At 40.1% G+C, this 21,355-nt stretch overlaps 1 protein-coding gene across 6 annotated transcripts in view; it reads left to right on the forward strand.

The window, feature by feature from the left end:
* LOC121921681 (bile salt export pump-like) overlaps positions 1-21,355 on the forward strand; it is a 390,920-nt gene that overhangs the window by 15,602 nt on the left and 353,963 nt on the right. For 3 of the 6 annotated variants that reach the window (XM_042450110.1, XM_042450120.1, XM_042450138.1), the window contains exons 7-15: positions 1,125-1,212; positions 5,399-5,532; positions 11,410-11,581; positions 13,842-13,966; positions 15,078-15,252; positions 16,918-17,031; positions 18,633-18,743; positions 18,847-18,972; positions 19,435-19,638. In XM_042450110.1, the coding sequence (XP_042306044.1) occupies positions 1,125-1,212; positions 5,399-5,532; positions 11,410-11,581; positions 13,842-13,966; positions 15,078-15,252; positions 16,918-17,031; positions 18,633-18,743; positions 18,847-18,972; positions 19,435-19,638 (1,249 nt within the window). Of the gene's footprint in view, positions 1-1,124; positions 1,213-5,398; positions 5,533-11,409; positions 11,582-13,841; positions 13,967-15,077; positions 15,253-16,917; positions 17,032-18,632; positions 18,744-18,846; positions 18,973-19,434; positions 19,639-21,355 lie in introns of those variants that run through there. The other 3 variants (XM_042450129.1, XM_042450141.1, XM_042450150.1) reach the window with 3 other exon arrangements.

Here is a 21,355-nt window from a genome sequence, read left to right on the forward strand (position 1 = left end):
AAACTGGATTATTCCTGCAGTGTAGATAAGCTGAGGTTTAGTCCCAAATTACTGTATAGAGAGATCATACGTTAACCTATAGTTCTCAGCATATTCCACAAGGAAATAATTTGAAGTTGGATCATTTTACATAGAGGTTAAGCAATACTGAATCTGTTTTCTCACCTTTGCCCATTATGTATTAGTCAGTGCTGCTGCTGCTGCTGCTATTGTTGTTGTGTGCCTTCAAGTCATTTCTGATTTATGGGGATCCTAAAGTGAACCCATCATGGGGTTTCCTTGGCAGAAGAGGTTTGCCATTGCTTTCCCCTGAGGTTGAGAGCATGTGTCTTGCCCAGGGTACCCTGGTGGGTTGCATAGCTGATCAGGGAGTCAAGTCCTGGTCTCCAAAGTTGTAGTCCAACACCAAAACCACTATGCCACACTGTTTATGAATTCCATTAACGGGGAATGTGATGGGCCCTTTTTGTCAGATTAATAGTCCATTAATGTCATGTTGTGTTTTCATCCTATGGAATTTCCTGAAAATCCACATATCATGTTATCGATGTCTACATCTGACTGAGTACCAAAAACAAAACAAAACAATGTGAAAAAAGTTTTATTATTTGTAAAGAAAATTATGTTATTTCTGATATTAAAAGAGCCAGTTCAGTTCAGACAAGGGAGATTATCGCATTTACAAATAATTCCACTACTCCCTAATGGGATACAGCTAGGTTGCAGGATGCAGGCAGATACTATCACTTGTATTTTGGCACTGATTCCACCAGGCAATTGTATCCCGGGTACATCCTGGGTCCCAGGCTCCCAGCTTTGAAAAACGGCCTCCGAGGTGCGCCTGGGAGCCAGGATGCAATTGCCCAGCAGAATCAGCGGCGAATTATGAGCGATAATACCTGCCTGCATCCTGTAACCTAGCTTCATCCCGTTAGGGAGCAGTCAGATTATTTGTCCATGCGATAATCTCCATAGTAAAATCAAAAAACAGATTAATTCCTTACATTCAAAAGTATTTTAATAATTTAATAATTCATCAGAACATTGAAACAAGCTTTCAGGTAACTGGCTCTTGAGAAACTGTTACAATACTGTTTAGTTTCTTTCCCTTTTGTTTTTAATAGGTTACTGGATATTGAAAAAGAAATGACCTATTTTGCAAGTTACTATGCAGGAATTGGCTGTGCTGTCCTTGTGCTTGGATATCTTCAAGTCAGTATTTACTTCCCCATATTATTTTTCCATACCTAAATTATTTAGCAGCCAGTGTTACTGTATATTATAGGATCAATCAAAATTAACTGTGAAATCATAGAATCATAGAGTTGGAAGAGACCACAAGGGCCATCCAGTCCAACCCCCTGCCATGCAGGAAATCCAAATCAAAGCATCCCTGACAGATGGCCATCTAGCCTCTGCTTAAAGACCTCCAAGGAAGGAGACTCCACTACACTCCGGGGGAGTTTGTTCCACTGTCGAACAGCCCTTACTGTCAGGAAGTTCTTCCTAATGTTTAAGTGGAATCTCTTTTCCTGTAGCTTGCATCCATTGCTCCGGGTCCTGTTCTCTGGAGCAGCAGAAAACAAGCTTGCTCCCTCCTCAATGTGACATCCTTTCAAATATTTAAACAGGGCTATCATATCACCTCTTAACCTTCTCTTCTCCAGGCTAAACACCCCCAGCTCCCTGAGTCGTTCCTCATAGGGCAAGGTTTCCAGACCTTTCACCATTTTAGTCGCCCTCCTTTGGACATGCTCCAGTTTCTCAATGTCCTTTTTGAATTGTGGTGCCCAGAACTGGACACAATATTCCAGGTGGGGCCTGACCAGAGCAGAATACAGTGGCACTATTACTTCTCTTGATCTAGACACTATACTTTTATTGATGCAGCCTAGAATTGCATTGGCCTTTTTAGCTGCCGCATCACACTGTTCACTCATGTTCAACTTGTGGTCTACTTGGACTCCTAGATCCCTTTCACACGTAGTTTCATTCAGCCAGGTGTCACCCATCCTATATCTGTGCATTTTATTTTTCCGCCCTAAGTGCAATACCTTACATTTCTCTGTGTTGAATTTCATTTTGTTAGCTTTGGCCCAGCTTTCTAGTCTATTCAGATCATTTTGAATCTTGATCCTGTCCTCTGGGCTATTAGCTATTCCCTCTAATTTGGTATCATCTGCAAATTTGATAAGTATGCTCCCAATCTGTCATCCAGGTCATTGATGCTACTTTCTGTACTAACACAGATAATTCTCTCTTCATATCACATGGAAGACAAGCAGATACTTAGGTCAAACCAAAACAATGTTTGATTATAACTAAAATGTTTGATTATAACTAAAATAATAGGACATACTGGGCAGTGGAGACAAACCTATCCTGGCCTCAGGCTCAGCATATGTGCATAAACCATTTTCATAGATTTAGTAGAGCTGTGCTTTTCCCCTTCCATTTTTAGATATATTCATATGGCAAAAACAAAACACAACACAATTAAGGAAACAGGAAACCTATTAGAACATCCTCTGTTCTTACTCAGCTTCATTCCTTGTGTTCATACAAATTACTTCTGCTGTCATGGAACTTGAGAAATAGGTATTGGTGAAGAGGGAGATTAAATTGATATTTATTTGGTTATACTGTATACTAGCAAAAGTTCCACACAGGTTCAGATAGCCGTTTTAGGATAATACTCCAAAGCCTTCAAGAAAGTTATGCAGCTGTTAGATTTTGATACATTGTGCTCATCCTGACTAAGTGAAACCATGGCTGCTCACAACCCCAAGTAATGCTCCCTGCTGCAATGCAACCATACAGCCCCATGCAGCCCCAGACGACTTGCCACTCCTTAAGCAGGAGGAAGCCCGATAACTCTGTCAGACTCCTCCATGCTGTCCCTGCTTGACTGCAAATTTATGATGCGGTACAGACTGCCCCTTCAGGGGCGGCCTGCATCTGCCCCTTTTCTTGCCGGGTTGGGGCAGGGCAGCCTCACTGGCAGCACAGAGGCCCCAGCCCAGCGCTTTTCGGGACCATGGAGAAGCGGCAAAATGCTGCATGCCCTAGGACACCGCAACGGGCAAAGCCATGGGAGAAAGGGGCCGCTTGGCCCCTTTCTCCCATGGCTTCATTCCTGCAGCCGTCTAGTTGCCACAGGAACAAAGCGCAATGAGGAAGTTGTGCCATTGTGCCGTCATGACGCCACACATTTGGGTGCTCAGAGGTGGCGCCGGCATCATGGCAGCCCCCATGTAGATGGGAGGCCGCCATGATGACACCACCATCACGTAGTAGGGTTGCGGGGCATGCGGACACTCTGCCCATGGGCAACCCTACTACATGTCCAGGCTGGCATAAAGCACTGGTCTGGACCGAACCTATGTGGAGGTTAGAGAATTCTGCCACCAAGGGAGTGAAGATGATACTATATGTTTTGAACACAGAGATATTTAAATTAATGTCAATTAACTGATGCACTTTAAAGACAAAAGAGCCCTGTGGTGTCTTCCTTTTAATGTTTCCCTGGTGTGTGTTGGCCTAGTTTCAGGTGTCTAGGTTTTATGCCCTTGAAACTATGGCTCTGAGCCAAACAATCTTTTTTATTATTTTAAATAATAATTATTTATATGCCCTCAAAGCAATTTATAACCATTAAACTATATTTATAGTTAAAAAACATCAAATAAACCAAACAAAACAAATATAGTAAGAGAATATTATCACAACCTAAAAGCTTGGTGTGTGGAATGTTTGTTTTAGCTTCCTGCATAAAGGGGAAAAGAGGAGCTTATTGCACACACATTTAATCTGACTGCACCCTAATGGGATGCATCCAGGACATGGGATGCAGGCGGGAATTATCACAAATAATTCACCGTTGATTCCGTTGGCCAAGTACAGCTCGGCTGCATCCCAGCTCCCAGGTGCACTTCGTTAGCCACTTTTCCAAGCCAGAAACCTCCTGGCTTTGAAAAGTGGCTTCTGGCTGCAGTCAGGTTAAATGTGAGTGCAATAAACTCCAAAGATTGACCTAATTTAATATTTATAAAAAGGAGTCCCACAGCAGCTGTGATCCCCTTGTTTCATGATCTCAGATCCTTCTCATTCCTTCTAACTGCCTTTAAACCTATGGTGACAGGAGAAGGTAGGAAAAGCAGGGCTTTGTGGAATCTGTGTGAATCTTCTGTAATAAGTATTGAAATCATGATGGATTGGATTGTGCTCAATTAATTGGGCATCATAAGGTAATTTTTATGCTGTCTCACAATGACATTTCAGAAAAACATACGTGCAGGCAACTATTCTCCACAAAGAAGAGTAGACATGCAAAACTGCTATTTTGCTTTTGTGCTGCACCCATGTGAAACGTAGCAGTCAATGGATTTGTATGAACATGTCCTTAAATCATACATATATAGGAGAAATTTCCAAACTGGTTTCCTGCTGATATACTGGTATCAGTATTAGTACTGGCACAAAAGATTCTTCAAAAACAATTTAGCTACTCCTGTTCATTATCCCAAGGAGTGTTGTGTCCTGCAGAGCACTACACACAAACTGAATTTGCTTCACTGAAGATTCTTTAGTCTTCTGCTAGCTGCAGCAATCCACATTTATTTATTATTTATTATATTTTTATCCCGCCTTTCTCCCAAGTTGGGACCCAATCTGGTGTGGAAATGGTTCCTTGGAGGTAAAAAACCCAAACAAATAAATAAACACACTTTGGAAACCACTGTGTTACAGAATGCAAGACAGGTCTAAAGTGACTAAAACAACAGATTACCTGGCGACTGTCACAGGCACATAATTATCTCTGTGCTATGAAAATTCTGCATAATTTTACCATAACATCCCAAATCCTATGATACCTCCCCCCTCCAACCCACCCAATCTCACCTGAGTTTCAAGCTAAATTAAGCAAGTTCAGGCCTAATTAGAAGTTGGATAGGGAACAACCAGGTAATCCCAGGCATTTTCAAGGAGGGCTGTGAAAAACCCCTACCTAAAAAGCCACTGTTGTTAGTCAGCACTAGAATGCTGAACAAGATGGACCAAGCATCTGACTTAGTAAAAGTAGCTTTCTGAATTTCCATGTCCTTCATTGTAGCCAAGCAATCCCATTAATGTTTTAAGTGCAACTGCTTTTGCCAATATTACCAAAGGTTGTACCAGATGATCATAATAGAAGTCATTAAACATTGCCAAATATATTGGAAACTAGAAGGTATTCCACTTAGCTGGCTGTGTTGTCACACTCTGCATTATGCAGTTGCATTATGCTCCCTCAACTATCATGGGGTTTCCTTCCTTCTTTCTTTTTTTTCCCTTTCTTTCTTTCTGTTGGGACAGATACACACAAACACCCATTTCCTGTGCTTTGCTTTCTTCCCAGATCTGCTTATGGGTGATGTCAGCTGCTCGACAAACACAACAAATCAGAAAATCCTATTTCAGGAAAGTAATGAGGATGGATATAGGCTGGTTTGATTGTACATCAGTGGGAGAACTCAATACACGAATTTCTGAGTGAGTAATCTAGTTATCTATAGATGTAAGTGCATGCATGCCAGCATATTTTCAAGACTTTGCATGCCAATGAGCAGTCTTTGTAAGGTAGGCTGAGTGGGACGTATTCAGAGTTTGGCTCTGAATGCAATGCCAAATTGGCCATTAGACTGCTGGGCGTCTGGGACTTTGTCCACAATGAGGCTGAAGATGGCATTGTGCAGCAGCTGCTAAGAAGACCAACATACCATCAAGGAAGCATTAAGTGGGTGCTGACATCAATCAACAGACATTCAACACTAAGAGGAGAGGTAGCACCAGGGCTGGCCCTACCATTCTGCACTGCTTCAGGCAGTAGATATTATTGTTGTTGTTGTTGTTATCTTTCCCTTTTCTCTAAACTGGGACTCAGGGTAGTTTACAGTATTAAAAACAGTACAATTAAAGCATACAAAAAAGGTAAACTAAAATAGAATTAAATTCTAACAAGATTAATGTTAAAAGAATAAAATACTGTTAAAAGGGGGGAGATGTTTAAAACACATTAAAACAATGTTACATTGAGATAGATGAATTTTTAATATTAAAATCCCTACTATAGATTTATAGAAATAGCTGTACTATGGATATAGAAATGAGCTTTCTGGAGTCAAGGTTGTGTGTGTGAAAGAGAGAAAATGCTGAACAGGATTTACAGCAAGATGTTTAGAGAACAAGTTAACCTTTGCAAGCATCAAGGCGTCTAGCTTGCTTTGAAAGCCAAAACAATTAGGAACAATATCCTTGGATGGAGGAAATAACACACAAAGTGATAGAGTGATGGAAGATTCCAAATGAGTAAAAAATGTATTTTAATGCATTCACAATTCTGTGTCCTGATTGAATGAAAGTTTTTGTACATTTGCACTTTGAATCAGCCAACAGAATACATTGTTAAGGACCTCATTGTTGAAATTACCTATATGAACAGCCATTTTCTTTGGTTCTGTGCCTCACTTTCTTTGGAACTTGATTTCCACTGAGGACTTTGCCGGCAAATAAACTTTTTGGATTCTCAGCCTCCTGGGTCCTGTTGTTCTCTCTGCTCTGTCAAGCCAATGGACTTAGTGAGAGAAAGTCCAGGCTGTAAGAATCCCAGTACAACACCATAACCCTTCTGTTAAAACTTTCTGTTTCAAATGCCTCTCTGAGTGGAAGGTCTTAGCCTGAAGGACAACAGGCCAATCTGGCTTCCCTGGGAAGGGAGTTCCACAGTCCAGGGGCAGCCAAGGAATAAGGCCCTCTCTCATGTCCCCACCAGCCATGTTTGTGATGGGGGTGGGAGGGAGAAAAGCACCTCTCGTGCGGATCTCAGAGCTCAGGCCGGGTCATACAGGGAGATACGGTCTGCCAAATAGTCTGGACTTGAGCCATATAGAGCTTTATAGGTCATCACAAGCACTTTGAATTGTGCCCAGAAATAAACTGACAGCTAGTGGAGCTGTTTCAACAGGGGCATTGTGAGGTCTCTGTAACTTGCACCCATTAACTGCCTGGTCACAGTTCTTTGGACCAGCTGAGGTTTTTGAACACTCTTCAAAGGCATCCCCAAGTAGAGTGCGTTACAGTAGTCCAAACAGGATGTAACCAAGGCATGTACCACCGTGGCCAGATTAGGCGTCTCAGGGAATGGGTGCAGTTGGTGCACTAGTTTTAAAAATGCAAAAAACACTCCTAGTCACTGCAGAAATCTGGGCCTCCTTAGATATATTGATGGGGCAGCAAATTTTTAGTTATTTCATTTACTTTATAGCTTTTAGCTGCTGTTCTGCTGCTGTATATGACAAATGTTGCTGTCCTTGAGCAAGCAGGGATCACTAGCATCGAGGCCATGCTATTGAGTACGCAGCTGCGCTGGGCAGGACACGTTTCTAGGATGAAGGACCATCGCCTCCCAAAAATAGTATTCTACGGTGAATTCGCCACAGGTCAGCGTAAGAGGGGTGCGCCAAAGAAGAGATATAAGGACTCCCTGAAACAACATTTCAGGCTTGGCCAAATTGATCACCAACAATGGTCTGCCCTGGCCTCGTATCGGGAGGCATGGAGACGCACTATCTATGATGCTGAAGCCTTTTTTGAAAGCTCACGCCAAATGAGTCTAGAAGAGACACGACAACACAGAAAGAACCACAACCTGGAAACATCACCGAAGGAGACTTTCTGCTGTGCTTTCTGCAACAGGCTTGTTTATCTCGGATTGGTCTTTTTAGTCATCAACGCGCTTGTAAAAAGTGCGGGATGAGTCCTTCCTGAATCTTTGTTCGCAAAGAAAAGCCAGAGAGAGAGAGATAACTTTTTAACAAAATCTGCTAATGTTGAGGAGAGAAACCTGACCTACAATTAGCCCTCCACCTTTGCAGAGGTTAGAGGTGCAAGACCCCTGGAATGTGGGGAGCCGAGTGTACTTCAAGCTTTTATCCTCATCGTTAGCAGTTTTTGAAAAAAGCTATAAGAAAAATTAAATAACTAACAATTTGCTGCCCCATCAATAATTCCCACCCATCCCATGCACAAGTCAGTTAAAGGGAGGGGTGGACAGGGAAAGAAGAGCAGGCATGTACACTCTTCTTCTTTTCCCGTCCTCCCATCTCTTTAATTGGCTCCCTATTCATTTCCCAGGCAGATGGCTGCCTGCCTTGTCCAGGCACCCATCAGCCCAAGGAAAGGGCTGGGAGTGGGAATAGATCCATCCCTCCAAACCCCCTTTCTGGACAGATGGGTGCCTAAGCAAAGCAGGAAGCCATGTGCTTGGGAATGGGGTTTGGAGATGGGCCCACCCCCTCCTCTTTTCCAGGCAGATCAGTGCCTAAGGAAGGTAGCGATCTGACCAGGGAAGGGGCAGGGTAGGCGCACATAGGCTTGCCATATCCCGCCTGGGGGCAGGACTTTCCCGGTTTGGGGCAGGGCCACATGGTCCCACCCCAGTTTGGCCCCACCCCTGGGACCTCCCCCCCCCAGCAAGGCCCTGGAGGCAGCTCCACCCCTCCCCATGGCTGTGTCCCACCCTCGCTGCCTCAGCCTAGAGAGCAGGTCTTCAGGAGACCTGCCACTCAGAGCTATTGCCAGCCCACTTGGTATATATGTCTTGCAAAAGACATTACTTTCTAGGTTACAGTGAGAAAAAAAAAAGTCCATAAATGGTTCCTGTTTCACTGGGAGTCTAAATGCCTCCTCTTTTAAATGTCTACCACTCAGTATTGTTGTAATTCTTTATCACAGGGTCGTTTTTGAGGCCCTAAACACCTTTCCTTGTAATATGCAAATTTCTCCCGAAGCTGACCAATGGGAAAGAAGCAATCAGCCCCCCTCCACTTGGGTTGGTTTTCAATGGCTTGGAAGGAAGAGCTTTTGCCTTGCTTGTAAATAGGAAGGGCTTTGGGTAGCAAAAGGCTGCAGAAATAGCTTGACCCCCCCTTAAACATCCATGGCTCAGTGCTATAGGATTCTGGGAATTGTAGTTTCTTGTGGCACCAGAGCTCTCTTGACAAAAGGAGGCTGAATAGTCCACAGAGCTACAGTTCCCAGGATTCCATAGCCTTGAGGAGGAGGAGGAGGAGGAGGAAGGGTGCCTTGAAGGGCAGAATTGGGGCAGAGGAGGAGGAGTTGGAGAAAAGCTGAGTCAGTGGCTATTAGGTCTGCCTTGGTTTTTTGGGGTTTTTAAATTATTTTTAAAAATATAAAATACTTATTTTATTTTATTTTATTAATTTTTATTATTGCTTGTTTTATTTTATTTCATTAAATTTTATTATTGCTTGTTTTATTTTATTTTATTAATTTTTATTATTGCTTGTCTTTATTTTATTTCATTAATTTTTTATTATTGCTTGTTTTATTTTATTTCATTAATTTTTATTATTGCTTGTTTTATTTTATTTTATTAATTTTTATTATTGCTTGTCTTTATTTTATTTCATTAATTTTTTATTATTGCTTGTTTTATTTTATTTCATTAATTTTTATTATTGCTTGGTTTTTTATTTTATTACATTAATTTTATTATTAAATATATACACCCCTGCCTTGTTTTTTTATTATTTTTTATTATTAAATATAAGCAAGTGCATTTTCTGTGTATTTATGGCGATTTGAATGCTAACAAGTCTGCCTTTCTTGGACAATTATAGTGATGATGATGATGATGGTGATATTGATATCAAGAAGCCTCTGAGGCACGGCCAATGTAACTTGCTTTTTACAAACTCATGCACAGTGAAGAAAAACCACAGTCCCTTGCCCAAGTACACACTTCTGAGAAGTACAGTTGAACCCGAGGGCAAGTCCATTTCTGCCATCTGTCTAGGAATAATGCCAAAATGTCCTCCATTTTGATCATGCCTAAAAAACATGCATTTATATTAAGATTTTTTTTAAAAAACTCAATTTTTTTGCATGTCCTCCATTTTAAAAAAATGTGACCTACATTTGAAAATGTTGCCCTACATTTGTCCTACATTTGTCCCAGTTTGGAGGTCCTGACTTATGGCAACCCTAGGCGCACATGGCCTTTCTGGCTTCTCCTTCCTGGGCTTTTTCCCCCTAGAGGAGGATGTTTGCATGCGCACTGCAGCCTTGACCTTGCAAATAATCAAAACTGAGTGTCAAAGATGCGAATATAGAGGGCCAAGTATATTTTCTATCTCCTATGCAGCCTTCTGCCTCCTATGGTTGGCCTTAGGTGCTACACATCTTAATCTGGGTGGGTTGTGTGGAGGAGTAGGTGGGTGTGCTATTTGCTTTCCTCTTCAGGCAGCAAAATTTCTTGGAACTGCTCTGGTTTCCTCTCCTTAAAGCCTTCTGCTTTCTGATACTTGAGACCATACCTGTACTTTGCATGTATGTTCAGATGTCTAAAAATACCATAATAGGTACATAAATATGACAGATGGCACTTTTAGAAAGAGGCAGACACAGTTCTGATAAGACAGGGTTGAATCATATAGATTGTAATAAAGGCATGCCATTTGGATTTTCTCCATGAGGATTTCTCAGGTTATACTACCACTTGCACCCCTGCAGAATTTCACAGATGAAAACTGGAGGGGGAAGTGTCTAGATTACAAAAGTTATTAATGAGGAAGAACACATAAACTAGGAGGCTGCAGAAATTTGCTTTTGTCTAGCCTCCTGGGAAGGGCAAATCTGCCATTCCTCTCTTGTCTCCCTGCAGTTAATTGGGTGCAAACTACTTTTGCTCTTTGAAATTTGTTTGTAGTAGTTGAAGTAATCCACGGACAAAGGGGGGAAGTGTATGGGGGGGGGGTTAGAAACTGGGACATTTTAAAAGCAGCTAAAAATATGGGATAACAGAGGGTTAATTGGGACTGTCCCTGCCAAATCAGGACAGTTAGAGAACATGCACCTGTCCAGCCATTTTTCACATGTGCGTGATGTCAGATCAGCATGTCTTGTTGATGCTAAGAATCCATGCAAATGCCTGCTCCACTTGTTTTGCTCACCAACTAGCATGCCCAAAATATGGTAAAACTAGTTTTCAAACTGAAAGGGAAAACTGGGGTGGAAGAGGAATAGAAATGCAAACACAGCTACAGGTCTGCCTTGGACCTAAAAGAGAGGGTTTGGAAAATTCACTTTTTGGACTACAACTCCCAATATCCTCTAGTCTGTATGACTAGTGGCCATTTTTGCTAAGGTTTTTAAAAACTGTAGTCTAAAACAGTAATGTTCTAAAGCTTTTCTTAGTTGGCAATCTTATTTGGCCTTAAGTTACAAAATGGTTGCATTAAAAATTACAGATAAATATTTAATGAGACAAATTGTCTGCATCAAGATCTTGCATTTACATCAAGAAAATGCAAATGTATCTTCTGCTTCAACTTTTCTTGTTCTCCACAGTGACGTTAATAAAATAAATGATGCTATTGCTGATCAAGTAGCAATCTTTATCCAGCGCTTCACCACCTTTGTTTGTGGGTTCCTGTTAGGATTTATCAGAGGTTGGAAGCTGACCTTGGTTATTATCGCAGTCAGTCCACTGCTTGGGATTGGAGCTGCCATCATGGGCCTGGTGAGGAACAATACTGTTAATATCTAAGCAAAGTTGCTTGAGGTAATTTTGGCATTGAGGGTGAAGGAAAGGTTTTCAGGTTAGAGATCATTTCAGAAACGAGACTACAGAGCTCAACCAAACCACGTACTAGTAGATTAAAAGAAATCTATCTATATTAATTCCCTGTAGTTCCTTAATCAATCTGATAACAGTTCCTCAGTCAAAGCAATTAATTTTTTCCACTGACTTCAATGGATAGTATCCTAATAACTATGCCCAGCATTTTCTGTTGCACAGTGGGACTTTTCCTTCCCTTCCCTATCCCTGCAGTTTCTTCAGAACTTCAAAATATGTTACAGAATATCCTGCAACCCTTTGGAATAGCTTTGGGAATGGGGGAGGCACAGAAGACTGCAGATCTGTTCCTCTAGTAAAGCAGATGCCATTTCACTATGGAGTAAACCTTAAGAGTGTGTCCTATCCATTGTGGGATGCAACCAACAGTTATGCACAACTATATGCAAATACACACAGTTGGAGGAACACCTCGTGCATCTGAAAAAGGGGGCCGTATTTTGTCCCAATAAATTAGTTAATCTTACATGTGCCAGTAGCATGTTTCAATACACAAACATACCCAGCCCTCTGAAGCTCGTCCTTGTGAAAGACATCTATCTATCCTTCCTATACTGTATAAAAATTCTCTTCTGTAAGACCAAGAGTCTCATATGTGACTCGTAATGTTAGATGCTATATTGTTCATGAAATAAATACTATATATCATATAAGTATTTGGCTTTTACATTTATCCAAGGGCGTCATTAGGTGGGTGCGGGGGAGGAGGTTTCAGGTGACACCCAAAGGGGAAGTGACTCCACTGCCTTTGGGCAGAAATAGGCTGTGGCATTTGCTTGCATCCCTTTAAGATGCCAGAGATGGTGTGAGTGGGGCGAGGCTAAATGGGAGGAGAAAGGAGAGGCGTCAATTATATATATATATATATATATATATATATATATATATATATATAATTTTTTAAACAAATTAAAAAACACCACATCTTACCAAATTTTCACTTTAACCAGATTAATTCATGTACTGTACATGTAAATACATTTAGGCTGTGCATACGATATTGTAATTTAAAGATATACTTTTAATTTGCTAGTTATTTATGTCACAACTGTTACCATTCCATTCAGTGATATACGGGAATTACAATTTATGTGTCACATTAGTACCAAAACAATAACATCCAAACAAGATGTCTTTATTGGGCTGACCAAAATGCACAATTACATGTTGCAAGCTTTCGAAGCCACACTGGCTTCTTCATCAGGCAAACAGGAGAACGAAATTGAAGATGTTAGTCATAGACCTGCATTTTCTGTTTCTGGTCTTAGTTCAGATGGTAGGGACACCAAAAACATTACTAAGGATTCTGTATTATGTGGTATGGGAAGAGGTCAGTGGGAGAGTGTAACACCATGTGTTACTGCATCAATGATGCCAACCCTAGTAACACCAGTGCATTTACCTATACAATACCAACTTTTTAAATAGCTGGTCCTTAAGCAGAGTAAACAGCTAAGAATTGGTCTGAGACATTTTGTTGCCTGAGGACAAGATGGTACTTCCCTCTTCCTTGTTCCATGTATAGAAGTCAGTGGACCTTCCAGTCTTGTTTCTGTAGTGGTGATGGGACATTCCTCCACCGCAGAGGCCAGCAGGGTAGCTTGAGTGGTGGCAGATCACAGCAGCTTATATAGCTCTTCCCTCCAACATCTCACCAGTATTCCCCAACTCTAAACCTCTGTTGTCTGAGACAACTGGCTCATGGCTAACCCTGATGTAGATAGTTGAATCTGCTGTGGCTGCTCCCCAGTGTAGAATCATAGAATCAATTGGAAGACAGCAGAAGGGCCATTCAGTTCAATTCCCTGCCATGCAGGAATACACAATCAAAGCACCCCTGACAGATGGCCATCCAGCCTCTGTTTGAAAACCTCTAGACCCCACCACAATCCAAGGCAACATGTTCCAATGTTGAAGACCTCTTACTGTCAAGTTGCCTCATACACAACTTGAAAAAGGCCCTTTTGCATCCAAAATAGTTAGCACGTATGATTAGAAGTGGATGATGTGAGCAGATGATGATGGTGGTGATGATAGAAATGTGTCCTTTATGAATGCATATAATTGATATAAAAGTCGAATTTGATGTGCTGAGTGTAAAACCCGTTCTTGCCACCCTGACTCTTCTGACGGTTTCTTTTAGACTGTGGCAAAGATGACAGGTCTAGAATTAAAAGCTTATGCGAAAGCTGGTGCAGTGGCTGATGAAGTACTCTCATCCATCAGAACAGTGGCTGCTTTTGGAGGGGAAAGAAAAGAAGTTGAAAGGTTGGTTCGTCTGTGAAGGCTGGTTGAGTCACTTAAGCAAGGAAACTATATGTATAAAGAAACTGATTGTGTATATCATGCCTAGTCCAAGTGTTAAATGTGAGCATAACCACATCACAGATGAAAAGGAATTTTTATTACACAATAGCTTAGGCTGAAAGCTGCAACAGAGGGATCTTAGCACTTTCAATCAAAAGGCATTGCACACATTCTGTCTTTTCCTTCTTTGTGGATATGTATGTTTATACAGTCGGACCTCAACTTTTTCAGGAATTAGAGGTGCAATAGCCCTGCAAAAGTGGCAAATATAGGCCTGCTGCTTCTTTTTTAACCTGAGATAACATTTCTGTAGGAATTTGTAGGTCCTTCAGCATGAGTCTGTTATCAATTTCTTGCAGGATACCTACCATATGTGCCAGGAGCAGTTGCATACAGGATGCCACTCAAATTTCTTTTAAAACCCAATAGTTTTTAATATAGTTGAGGAAAATACACATACACTCACATCCCCCATACATATGAGGTGCTTCCCTCAAATATTCCCACCATAGGTCATATTGTGTTGTTTTTAAATGGTGTTTTTATTTTCATCTTAATAATTAGCTGCCAATGACAATAATGTTTATTTTTAGTAACAGTTAATAGTTTTTTTAAAAAAAATTAATAAAATTAAAACAATTACAAAAATGAAACATTACACACAGTACACTTTACTTTACAAAAAGGTGGATTTACAAGTTCCTTCCTATGAAACAGAGCTTACAGCACCTGGTATTTGATACTGGTCTCCTATCCTAGGGTTCACCCTACTTAGCTGCCAAGATCAGACAGGATCTGGTGCTTTTAAGGTATTTAAGCAGAATGCATAATTTTACTACTCAGAGCAAAGGCCGCTAGAATATGCTGATGGGGAATAGAACGCTGCCTTAATGTTGGCACCCTCTTGATACATTTAGTTTAGTATACATGCAGACTTAACAGATTCTTAACAGGCAAGTACTCATCTTATGTTGTAGTGTGGCCCCTCAGGTAGGCTATACTTTTATTTTATCCCTATGTTGTTTTTATTTGAAACAAACTTTTTCCATGTATTTTTCTCCCTCCACCACAGATATGACAAAAACCTAGTATATGCTCAGAACTGGGGAATTAGAAAGGGGATAATAATGGGATTTTTCACTGGTTACATCTGGTGCATCATTTTCCTGTGCTATGGACTAGCCTTCTGGTATGGCTCCAAACTTGTCCTTGAAGAAGAGGAGTACTCACCTGGCACACTTTTACAGGTAATGGTTTCAAAATCTCTTTCCCCATTCATCTTACTTTTCAGTATAAATAGGCATAATGATGAATTCAAAATAAACACACCAAATCTATTCAGAAAGTCGGAATAATTATCTCATGATTCTGCAGTGGTGTTGCAATTTGCACTGTTAACTTGTTTTTGTATTGTATCTACATCTTTCATCCAAATAAAAGAAACTTGCTAAAATAAAATTTAAAAAGTTTAAAAGAAAGAAATTGGTGGAGGAAGGGCTGTATAAGAGGGCTTATGTTTTGGTCAATGTATTGCTTTGAGGAAGTATTTTATAAACTATTATTGAGCATGTCAAGGATTTTTGCAAGAGATGATTGACCTGTGTTGAGACTAAAGCTAGAGTAATCAATCTGGAAATTTTAAAATTGCAAATAGAAAATCCAGCCACATATTCAAAAGGGCTTTTCATTTCTCATGGTTGAGGGAACCCCCCAGAATGGTATGGGGTCTAGTACAGTGGGCCCTTGATATCTGCTGGGGTTTGATTCTAGGACCCTCTGAAGATACCAAAATCCATGGATGCTCAAGTCCATTATATACAATGGTGCAGTAAACAACAGTCCCATTATATACAATGGTGTAGTAAAGGACAGTCCAAATTAATCCTTTCTAGTCCTGTTTTTTTCCCAACTGTCTTTACAATGTCTTACCTTCTTATATAAAATGGGAAAATGGAAATGGTTTTTTAAAAAATATATATTTTCAAGTCATGAGTGGTTGAATCTATAGATGCGGAATCCATGGATATGGAAGGGGAAACTGTATAAACTGTTTCACCTTGAAGATGGAATTAGGAGCTCTTGCACTGGTGAATAGTAATACCTTTTTGTCCAAGGTATAAAAAGCTGGGTCCATACTGCTATCATAGAAAGTTACTATGAAAGAATTATTTAGGAGTTGGGGGGGGGGTCCATTGTTAATGGTTCATTGTACATTATAGGAGGGGCTGCTGCAGTTTGCTTTTGCCTGAGCCTACAAGAAAGGGCAAGATGCTGCACCCTCCTGTCCCTCTGCTGAGGTAAATGAGCGCAAACTACTTTTGCACATTAAATTCAGTTTGCAGCAATAGAAGAATGCTGAGGACAAATGAGAAAAGTGAAAGGGGACAGAAAGTAGCACATTGTAAAGACAATTGAAAGGTTGGGACTAGAGATAAATACAGTGTACTGTCCTTCCCAAGCTGGGATTGGGGAGGTATGTGCAAGGAACACCACTCTGAGAATGTGTTTACTATTAGTATATGGGATATTTTTCAGAGCAGTGCATTGAAATTCGTTTAGAATCTTCCTTATTCTTGAATGGTGAAATTTAAAATGATTTACCTTAGAGACAAAAGTTGTGATGGGGGGGGGGGGTAAGGGGAATAGTTATATGTTTTTAATAGTATTCTTGTGTTTGCATATCTGCATCTTCATTCCTTCTTTGAAGATCTGCATCTTCATACCTTGTTTTTTTTTAAAATTAAGATCAAAGCATTTGTTTGCCTGTGAAAATATTCCTTTATGGCTTCAGAAACATCTAATTATAATCTAATTCAATTTCAGCACTGAAGCCATATATATATATATATATATATATATATATATATATATATGGTTTGAAATGCAATTATCTTTCCCTTTGTGCTTTTCAGGTTTTCTTTGGAGTTCTAATAGCAGCCTTAAATCTTGGCCAAGCTGCTCCTTGTCTAGAAGCCTTTGCAACAGGCCGAGGGGCTGCAACAAATATCTTTGAGACAATAGATAAAGTGAGTCACCAGTTCCTTCAGTGTCATTAGAATGCTTTTTAGGGGAAAATATATATCACATGAGCTGAGCCTGGAGTAGCATGGGCTGAGAAATATTACAGTGATTATGGAAAAATAGATTGCAGATTAAAGCAAACCAGTGCTATGCCTGTGAATTTGCCAAGAGTGCATTCATCCAAGTGACATTTCTTAAGTGATTTGCTTATGAATATTCAGACTATCACCAAGCCTGAATATTTATCTAATAGGACTGCACTCTATAAGCTGCCTGATCATTGAGAAAATGCCCTGGAAGGCATGAAGGCTCTTCACAATTAGGTAGTTTCAGGAACTGAGCAGCTATGGCCTCTCAGGCAGTTGATTATAAAAAATGAAGTTAAATTCACAGTGATAGAGAAGGACATTAATATGCATAGTATGTCTGAAGCTTCAGGGAACAGAGAGGATGAATATCCAGCAATTTAAATACAGTGTACTGTAATTCTAGTAGTGCCAACAAGGCTGTGTCCATAGAAGCCAGCCGGGTTTATAATCCTAACAAAGATAGTTTTAATTCAGTTGTGCATAAATAGGAAGCTCAAGGCATGTAAATAGGCTTGCTTCCCAATAGGGCTCTTCTCCACTTTGAAGTCATGGCTGCTCTGGGCACCCAGTTGGGCTTGGTGTCCATTCAAGTCAAAGGTGCTCCAGTGGCAACCTATGGGCCAAATAGGCCAAGAGTAGACCATGTCTGGTCTCCTGGTCATTTGTGTGCTCCCTATTGCCCTCAGTGGCCACTACTGCAGCTGAAATAAATGCAAGTGCCACTAACTTTACCATAAGGGTGCTGCTGAATTTTGGTAGGCCTCAGAAGAGAAGGAGGTGCTCAGTGTGGAGGATTTTATTTCTTTGTGACACAAGCAAATAATGGCAGGGCAGGACAATACAAATCTTTAGGACTGAATAGCCCCATCATTGCTTTGAGGTGTTTGCACCTCATCTCCATACCTGACATCTGCTGCAGAGCAGATCTCACATGTGTCATATGAAAGATTTCTAGAGAACAAGATGATGGTGTTTAGAATATAAGTAATAATAACAGCAGCACCACCACCAGCAAAATATTTATAAATGGCAGAGTGCCATCCATGCACATAGTGCTTTACAGATTTTGAGATGATAAGTCCCTCCTCAGACAGTCTTACAACCCAGAAAACAACATAAGCAAAAGAAAAGGGAAGGAAGAGGAATTGCATTAAGCAGGAGAAAAAGATGTGGTTGCTTTGGTTACACAAACTAGGCTAGTAATAGTATGGTATGGGGAATAGGAAGCTGTGTCAAAAACATCATGAAAGTATGGATTTGAGTTCCACCCAAAAAAAAAAAAAATGATTTGAAAGAAGTAAGAGGTGGGCATTTTCTGAGGATTTGGGAGGTACAGTAGTTCTAGTCTCCAGGCACAAGAGACAGCAAAGGAAAAAGAGCAGAGTGGTCTAAGAGGGAAGGAGACTATTGGATCGGTATGCATGGTATGGCTAGAGTGTGACTATATGGAAAAGAGAGGGAGGGTATTTTCTTTAGAAAGAATAAATGATTAACATGCATGGTCAACTCTGCCCTAGAAACCAACCATTGACTGTATGTCAGAAGATGGCTACAAACTGGATAAAGTCCGAGGTGAAATTGAGTTCCACAATGTAACATTCTATTATCCATCAAGGCCTGAAGTGAAAGTAAGGACTCTTTCCTTTCTCTTGTAGTGACTTCCAAATATTGAACTAAAAACTAAGCTTAACTCTTCTCAAATATAACATTTCTTTCCCTCCCCTGTTCTAGATTTTAGACAAACTCAATATGGTTATCAAATCAGGAGAAACAACAGCTTTCGTTGGCCCTAGCGGAGCTGGGAAGAGTACTACCATACAACTTATTCAACGATTCTATGACCCTAGTGAAGGCATGGTGAGAGTTTACCCTAATTTCTTCCAAAGCAAGTTGTGATTTATTTATATATTTATTTTGGCTTAAGCTAAAGACTATGGAACCATTACCTACAACTATAGCTACAGTGATTGAGAACTATTGTTATTGTTGTGTTGTTGTTGTGTGCCTTCAAGTCATTTCTGATTTATGGTGATCCTAAGGTAAACATATCATCTGGTTTTCTTGGAAAGATTTGTTCAGAGGGAGTTTGTTTTTGCCTTCCCCTGAGGCTGAGAAAGTATGACTTGCCAACCCTGGTCCCCAGAGTCTCATATCAATGTTCAAACCATTACACAACACTAGCTTTATTGATGTTCTTCTCTTCCTTCTCCTTTCTTTGAGAAGTTTTGAAGCCTCCTTCACAGTTATGTGAATAATTGAACAAATGTATGACTAATTATTTCTCTCTACCAATGATTCTCTCTACCACTGATTTTATAGGTTACTCTAGATGGACATGATATTCGCTCCCTGAATATTCAATGGCTACGTTCTTTGATTGGTATTGTTGAACAGGAGCCTGTCCTCTTCTCTACCACCATTGCTGAGAACATTCGCTATGGCCGGGAAGATGCAACAATGGAAGATATTGTTAGAGCAGCCAAAGAAGCCAATGCCTACAACTTTATCATGGATCTGCCATTGGTAATGTGAATATTGGGTTTTTAAAAAATACAGTGGTTTTTTTTTTTGTGTGGTTTTTTTTTTTTTTTGGCAAGGGAGGCCTTTTATTTTCCAGTAATGTGCAAGTATAAAAGAGACAAAGGAAAGAAATAGTGTAAACATCAGTAAAAAAGGGCAGTGACAAAAATCAGTACACCCAAGTACATAGATTTTCCACATAACTGAAAGAGTCTGTTCAAGTAAGTTCATGTCCAGTTAGATACTAAAGTCATCCCCTTTGCCCTCTTCAGGCTTTGAGTGACAATACAGTGAAGAGACTTTGCTTGCATAAACAATAAACAGATATCACACTTCAAGAAACAAGTCTAGTTTTTCAATACTTTTGATGACTTTTAAATGAGAAAAATAGAAACATAAAATTCTGATATTCTGGGCGCCACAATTCAAAAAGGACATTGAGAAACTGGAGCATGTCCAAAGGAGGGAGACTAAAATGGTGAAGGGTCTTGAAACCATGCCCTATGAGGAACGACTTAGGGAGCTGGGTATGTTTAGCCTGGAGAAAAGAAGGTTAAGAGGTGATATGATAGCCCTGTTTAAATATTTGAAGGGATGTCATATTGAGGAGGGAGCAAGCTTGTTTTCTGCTGCTCCAGAGACTAGGACCCAGAGCAATGGATGCAAGCTCCAGGAAAAGAGATTCCACCTCAACATTAGGAGGAACTTCCTGACAGTAAGGGCTGTTCGACACTGGAACAAACTCCTTTGGAGTGTAGTGGTCTCCTTCTTTGGAGGTCTTCAAGCAGAGGCTGGATGGCCATCTGTCGGGGATGCTTTGATTGTGATTTCCGGCATGGCAGGGGGTTGGACTGGATGACCCTTGAGCTCTCTTCCAACTCAATGAAGTTTATTGCATCAGTGCCTGAAACGTTTCTATTCTGTTCCCAAAACGTTTCAAGAGGTAACGTTATGGGAACGGATATTATCGCATTCGAAAATGTAAAACGTTCCTAGAACGTTACAGGAATACAATTTACTGCATTTGTCCTTATAGGAAGCGTGATAAATATGAGAACGTTTCAATATTTGTACATGCATATTTACTTCGGAGGACCTTGTAATGATGACGTAATCACTCTATTATATACACACATACATATAGACACACACACATAATGTCAGCAATCTATATATACAAAAATTGATATAATATAATATCATATATATATATATAATATGCATATATATATTATATGTCTATATTGTAATTAACATATATTATATAATATATATTTTGTATATATTACATATTTAAAAAATATATATTGTATATATATTGTATGTATACATACATATATATATATATATATATATATATATATATAATGTTATACATGTACATATATATAATACTATAAATCTACATACATCTATCGATATCTACACATATCATTTGCAAATGCTGAGGCTTAATCTTTTTTCTACTTTTTTTACTCGCTGAGTCCCAGGGAGAGAAAGAAAAAGGAATGTGGAGGAATGCAGGGAGGGAAGTCGGTTCAGCCAATCACAACAAGGCAGAACATGGGAACGGAAGTCAGAATGGATTACATTAACGCTCTGACATTTCTTGGACCGTTTTAAAAATGTTTCCACAAGCTTGGATCACTTTCTCATTCGTTCCCTGCGAGGAACACATATGGAACGCTTTGAGGGGTATATAGAATGCGATGGGAACCCG

This window comes from Sceloporus undulatus, chromosome 1 (assembly GCF_019175285.1).
Source record: "Sceloporus undulatus isolate JIND9_A2432 ecotype Alabama chromosome 1, SceUnd_v1.1, whole genome shotgun sequence".
NCBI lineage: Eukaryota > Metazoa > Chordata > Lepidosauria > Squamata > Phrynosomatidae > Sceloporus > Sceloporus undulatus.